We start from the raw sequence: 7,243 nt of genomic DNA on the forward strand, positions 1-7,243 counted from the left end.
ATTATCTTCCGATACTACGAAGTTACCGTATAACGAGGTTTCTCTTATTTCGTTTCTGGTTCTGATTGGTTCCGAAGTTTATCAAGAAGTAGAACGGGTAATAGAACTCGATCAGGATAAGTGCTGATCGGTTACGAAGTTTCGCTATTGTTGCGCTCATTCTTACAACATGACATAATGGCTTCACCACTCGTTCTTGTGTACCTTTGATAACGCAAGATCAACTGTTCGTATTGCGAGATCACGATTCGCCGTTCTGGTGATTGTAATGCTTGTGTGTATGCGCAGTGCACTATTGTTACACTCATTCTTACAACACGATGACATAGCGGCTACTGCCTCGCTTTGCTTCTACTGTATGAGGCAGTAGCCACAAAAAAAAAAATCTAATCAGTTGATCTGATGGTTACAATGATAATTCCCTGCAACTCTGACAAACCACTCTTTTAGACCACCCAAAAACATAATGCCTCTGGTACGAAAAAAGAAGTTTAGGTCTTATTTATATCTGTATTTGTATTCATTTAGAACACACTATCTATTCATTCCAAGTTATGCATTTGTATTTGATGCCTTCCCTACTCTGTACACCATCTTCAACAATGTTTCTGAAAAGATTGAACTAAAAACACGTTTCTGTTTATCCTTTTCAGGAACTGCCTCAGTTCAAAGAGCTCATCTTTGAGGATTTCTCCCACTTCATATTAGTGGAGAACATATTCGAGGAGGTCATCCTACAGTCAGTCACTAAAGACATTATGATGGGTAAGACAGTTCCCATGCTCTATTTCCTTACAGCGTGTTTCTTCAGTTGGAACATTGAGCACCTTGTGGCTGCACAAAATGAGCCACCCAAGATAGTTTCTGCTCAGATCTTCACTTTTTCGACTGGAGTGGATAATCTCACGTGGATACTGTAGACTCAAGAACTCCTGCTGTTATCTCGAGGACTGTCCTGTGTTGACTCGTTTCAGATGGAATGTAGAAAACAAGTTTCAACAAGAACCTCAAGTGGTACAAAGCTTCTAAAAAATAACACCACCACTGGACAGCTGCTGAACTCTTGAACAATTGTGGCTGCTGTGCTACATAATATTATGGGCACAAATTTGATACGGGGTAACACTGAAAGGGCTCACAGGTCTCGTGATCAAAAACGTCTTTGCAATCAAAAAGCATTTTTGTAGAATTACCATTTCTACAAAAAATAAAGTATGAACTTTTAAAGGAGGATATTAAGAACATTAGCCATCAGAAAGGCTTTTTAAATTGATTTCACCGTTTGAATTACTTCTTAAAAAATCTGAAAAATGTTGTTGTTTTTTTTTAATAAATGCAGTATACTCAAATAAGGAAAATGCATTCTGAACTTTTTAAGAGGGTATTATGAAATTTAGGCATTGGACAATATATAATTTTTTATATTTAGGATTTTTGTTCATTTTTGCTGTCTGATTTGTTTCATTGAAATATACATAATTTAAATAGTATGTATTTTTAAAAAAATCTAATTTCTACAACCCCGATTCCAAAAAAGTTGGGACAAAGTACAAATTGTAAATTAAAACGGAATGCAATGATGTGGAAGTTTCAAAATTCCATATTTTATTCAGAATAGAACATAGATGACATATCAAATGTTTAAACTGAGAAAATGTATCATTTAAAGAGAAAAATGAGGTGATTTTAAATTTCATGACAACAACACATCTCAAAAAAGTTGGGACAAGGCCATGTTTACCACTGTGAGACATCCCCTTTTCTCTTTACAACAGTCTGTAAACGTCTGGGGACTGAGGAGACAAGTTGCTCAAGTTTAGAGATAGGAATGTTAACCCATTCTTGTCTAATGTAGGATTCTAGTTGCTCAACTGTCTTAGGTCTTTTTTGTCGTATCTTCCGTTTTATGATGCGCCAAATGTTTTCTATGGGTGAAAGATCTGGACTGCAGGCTGGCCAGTTCAGTACCCGGACCCTTCTTCTACGCAGCCATGATGCTGTAATTGATGCAGTATGTGGTTTGGCATTGTCATGTTGGAAAATGCAAGGTCTTCCCTGAAAGAGACGTCATCTGGATGGGAACGTGTGTTGCTCTAGAACCTGGATATACCTTTCAGCATTGATGGTGTCTTTCCAGATGTGTAAGCTGCCCATGCCACATGCACTAATGCAACCCCATACCATCAGAGATGCAGGCTTCTGAACTGAGCGCTGATAACAACTTGGGTCGTCCTTCTCCTCTTTAGTCCGAATGACACGGCATCCCTGATTTCCATAAAGAACTTCACATTTTGATTCATCTGACCACAGAACAGTTTTCCACTTTGCCACAGTCCATTTTAAATGAGCCTTGGCCCAGAGAAGACGTCTGCACTTCTGGATCATGTTTAGATACGGCTTCTTCTTTGAACTATAGAGTTTTAGCTGGCAACGGCGGATGGCACGGTGAACTGTGTTCACAGATAATGTTCTCTGGAAATATCCCTGAGCCCATTTTGTGATTTCCAATACAGAAGCACGCCTGTATGTGATGCAGTGCCGTCTAAGGGCCCAAAGATCACGGGCACCCGGTATGGTTTTCCGGCCTTGACCCTTATGCACAGAGATTCTTCCAGATTCTCTGAATCTTTTGATGATATTATGCACTGTAGATGATGATATGTTCAAACTCTTTGCAATTTTACACTGTCGAACTCCTTTCTGATATTGCTCCACTATTTGTCGGCGCAGAATTAGGGGGATTGGTGATCCTCTTCCCATCTTTACTTCTGAGAGCCGCTGCCACTCCAAGATGCTCTTTTTATACCCAGTCATGTTAATGACCTATTGCCAATTGACCTAATGAGTTGCAATTTGGTCCTCCAGCTGTTCCTTTTTTGTACCTTTAACTTTTCCAGCCTCTTATTGCCCCTGTCCCAACTTTTTTGAGATGTGTTGCTGTCATGAAATTTCAAATCAACCAATATTTGGCAGGAAATTTCAAAATGTCTCACTTTCGACATTTGATATGTTGTCTATGTTCTATTGTCAATGCAATATCAGTTTGAGATTTGTAAATTATTGCATTCCGTTTTTATTTACAATTTGTACTTTGTCCCAACTTTTTTGGAATCGGGGTTGTAAATCAAAGCTACCAAGTGGCACAACAGAAAAGTATTTGTTCCTATCATCCAGAGATTGCATGAGAGCAAAATTGGCCGTACTCTTGGGAAGCGAGGATGCGAAATTGGCCGTACTCTCGGGAAGCGAGGACGCGAAATTGGCCGTACTCTCGGGAAGCGAGGACGCGAAATTGGCCGTTGTGGTGTATTGATTTACCACATATTTGTTGTAGGGTAACTATGTTCATTTAGGTTTGTAATCCATGTTATCTGGATCTATGTGTATACAAACAGGTCAGGGTATAGCGTGCATGTGCATGGTGCAATGTGGAAGTTTTTGGCTGAATAAAATAACAGCATGTCGGCGTCCCTCTCGTTAATATATCACAGCCCTACTCTGAGGAAAGGAGGACGCGAAATTGGCCGTACCCTCGGGAAGGGAGGACGCGAAATTGGCCGTACCCTCGGGAAGCGAGGACGCGAAATTGGCCGTTCCCTCGGGAAGGGAGGACGCGAAATTGGCCTTGCTCTCGGGAAGGGAGGACACAAAATTGGCCTTGCTCTCGGGAAGAGAGGAAGCAAAATTGGCCGTATTCTCAGGAAGGGAGGGGCGGTACATACTCTCCCGCTCTCCTATCAATCACAACCACACTAGCCAATCATGAGTGTCTGTGAGCTCATGCATATGGAAGGGGATAGATAGCAAGTGTGTTATGCTGAATAGTGACCGCACGAGCAGCAGTTCAAAAAATATTCATGCTTCTCGGAAGAAGCACATGATAGCCTCTGATAGCTGTCATATGACTGGGGCAACATAACTGGTGGCTGGAAACTTGCTAAATTGACTAAATTAGAGAGATCATCACAAGAAATGAAACCTGATTTATGTGTGTGCGCACATATGAAATACGCCAGGTTTGTAAAAGTTGTTTAAGCAAAAAAAAAAAAGTAATTTTAAAACGTGTGTCATATGTTCTCAGTTGATAGGAGTTAAAGTTAACTCAATCATTCTGTGTGCAGCTGTGAAGGAAGCGGCCATTCAGAGAAGGCACAATCTGTACAGGGACAGCATCGCCCTGGGCAACAGTGACCCAAACCTCTACCTTCTGGAGAAGAACTCTATCGACTGGGCCAGCCAGTATGGAGGTGAAGGAGGAGGAGGTGGAGACGACCGGGTCAGACGACGCAGACAGATTGTATCACTGATTCAGGTTGAGGGCATGGCACCAGTGCCTTATGGCTCCTGCCTGGAAGTACCTGGTGTGGAAGAGATCCCGGAGGAGAATGAGTTGCAGACAGGTGAAGATCTTCCAGAGGAGCCAGTCATCAATAATGATCTCCATAAACAAGCAATAATTTCTGTAGCATCCAAATCCCTGGAAGAGCCAGGATCTCCAGACGACGTCCAGCAGATCCGTCAGCTCATCAATCCAGTGCTTGAAGTGGTTCTTCCGTTATCTCCGGGTAATGACCCAGTGCTGACCAGTGGTATCCTGCCTCTGGAGGAAGGGGAGGAGATAGAGGGCATCACCACAGTGGAGGAAATGATTCCAAAGGACTCTGCTATTGCCAGTGCCATTCAAGAGCTGGAGAACGCTGTTCAGGAGTCAGAATGCAACGTTGACTCCGATATGGAACCTTCTCAAGTATCTGCCGAGTCCAGTCCTCGACACCATGACGACAGTGGATTTCAGTCTCCGACCAATGAGCACAGAGAGGAAGAGGACCCTCAACCAATCACTGCAGAGCTGAAGGGTGAAGACGAGCCAGTGGATCCTAAGCTGGTGATGGTGATGTTGGAGCCGGAAGATAAAGTGTCTGAACGTGTCTCACAAGCACAAACAATAGAGGATTTGGAATATAACATTTAATCCAAGACATGGACTTTTTTTTTTGAGTCAACAGAAGTTCACTGCAAAAAAAAATGATAGCAAGTGAAGATATGTTTTGTAAAACATACCTAATATTTCTTATATTTGTGTATAATATCCTATTTTTAGAATTATTTACTAATTCCAAGCTTACAGTTGTCTTATTGCATTGGCAGATCATTTTGCTTCCTTCTCAAAATAAACTATTTCAAGCTTGAAATGAGTAGAATGATCTAGAAATAGGCGTAATCATATATTTGTTTTAAAACAATACCACCTAACAGTACCAAGAGAATAGAATCTAGACGAATTTGCATATAGTCAAGGTATTTTTACTTGCAATCTTTTTTTAAAAAACAATTGACATTGCGACCAAATGTACGTCATTTGTGTTCGATTTTAAACAGTGGCAATCAAATAGTTAAGTAATATTGGCTGGCGTTGAGTGGTATATCAGATATATTCCATTCAGCTAGCATGATATTGAATGAGTCGAAGACGAGTTGAATGGAATACATCTGATATACCACAATAAAAAGCCAACCATTATTATTATTATACATACTCTTCAGATCAGCATTCTCGAAGGCCGACGCTAGCTTACCCATGACTCAGTGCTGTTAGCATGGCAGTCCAGTTACCTTCTAGCCGGTGTAGCATTGAGCAGTAGCGTTAGCGAAGGCCAACACTAGCTTACCTGTGACTTGGTGCTGTTAGCGCGGCAGTCCAGTTACCTTCCAGCCGGTGTAGTATTAACAAAGGCCAACGCTAACGCAATCAAGCCAAATATTATTATTGTTACCATTTTTCCTGTGTAATTTACTTGGTTATTTTTAAAATCAACAACTACACACAATGGAGTGACCTGGCAGCCAAAATTCTCTCAAAATCTTCTGTTTCTAATGAAGTAAACCTGGTGGCCATGTTTGTTTACAAATTGTCACAGTCACTTGCTAGCACGGAAGTTTTACATCTCCGGCGTGTGACATCATGTTGTCTTGACAGCCATGCAATATTGTAAACCATATTCAACGCTCATTCTCCATTGGGTGATGTAATACACGTAGGATAAGCGATATGCTAACAATGTTGCATGCTATGAATGAAACCCACTAGAAGGGAATCGAATACGTGTTTTTATTCCATCGAAAAAGTGTCCTGTATGTATAATAATTGTATATATTCATATTACGGCCTCGTGTAGCTTAATATGATTGCTTATTCTTAATCCAGGCACTACTCTGTCAGATTTCCCTTTCCATATAAGCGTGGTTTAGATGCTTGGTTTGAATCACACTGAAGCCTTAATTCCATTTAAATTCTGGGATACTGCCTGGATATCTGAGCATCAAAAATATTCATTTGATATGTCTTTTATAAAACTTATCTTTGCTTTATTTTTACTACATATTTATATCCAAGGGAACTGAGGACACAATGTTTCTGGTCTTGAAACAGCATATTTATTTGTTTTTACCTTGTTCCTAATTCAACGCTACGTTAACATAGTTGCAGCTGAATTGACGTCACGTATCCACATAGCGTCTGGCGTGTCATCTTTCTGTTCCTCTAATAACGTTTTGACGTTGCTACACAACCCTAATTTTATCTGATGGGGAGACATGACTAAATGTTATGTGGCTTGAAAAACACAGGTTACTTTGAAACCCTGCCATGGATTAGGGATCCGTTTTGTTTTTCTGGTCTCCTGCTGGAATTGGAGGAGGACGGATAAGGCATCAGCACAGACCTTTATAGATGGTGCCAACTTTGATGGAATGGACTTAGAGAATGGCTCTTTTTATTAAACTTGGAGTTCACTTGGTTTTTTCCATCCAGTTGATGAAAATTTTGGAATTTGTAACTTTTCCCCCTAATATCTGTGATGACAGCCAGTGAAACTTTTCATCACCTTTCATTTCTTTTTTTTTTTTAATCCAAAAAGAAAAAAACACCTGGTTGTTGTGGTTCCTTCAAAGTATTTTACTGGAGTGAATCCTTTTCCTCTGCTATTTATTAACCCTGTATATTTTATCCTTATCCTCTTTTACTGTTCTCTGTTTCGTAGGCAAAAATGAATGAATACATTTTAAAACAAAAGTTTTGCTCCTTTTTTGTGTGTTGTGTGCTTTTAGACAGCTGGTCAGTTCCCTCAGCACTATTTTAGCATTGTAGCTCGAGTGTATTGGACAAACGGAATCCGTTTTGGTCAAATCTTACCACAGCATACAATTGCCATTGTAGTTCCAGTGACTATGGGTGGCTTTAAGG

General features: G+C 40.4%; 1 protein-coding gene across 2 annotated transcripts in view; it reads left to right on the forward strand.

Moving 5' to 3' along the window:
* Window positions 1–7,072, forward strand: part of niban2a (niban apoptosis regulator 2a) — a 140,116-nt gene extending 133,044 nt beyond the window's left edge. For both annotated transcript variants that reach the window (XM_060935556.1, XM_060935555.1), the window contains 2 exons: window positions 654–765; window positions 4,122–7,072. In XM_060935556.1, coding sequence (XP_060791539.1) covers window positions 654–765; window positions 4,122–4,972 — 963 coding nt within the window. In that variant the 3' untranslated portion in view covers window positions 4,973–7,072. The remainder of the gene's footprint in view (window positions 1–653; window positions 766–4,121) is intronic.
* The last annotated feature ends 171 nt before the right edge of the window (window positions 7,073–7,243 follow it).

The sequence above is a fragment of the Neoarius graeffei genome, chromosome 12 (genome assembly GCF_027579695.1).
Source record: "Neoarius graeffei isolate fNeoGra1 chromosome 12, fNeoGra1.pri, whole genome shotgun sequence".
NCBI classification, from domain to species: Eukaryota; Metazoa; Chordata; class Actinopteri; order Siluriformes; family Ariidae; genus Neoarius; species Neoarius graeffei.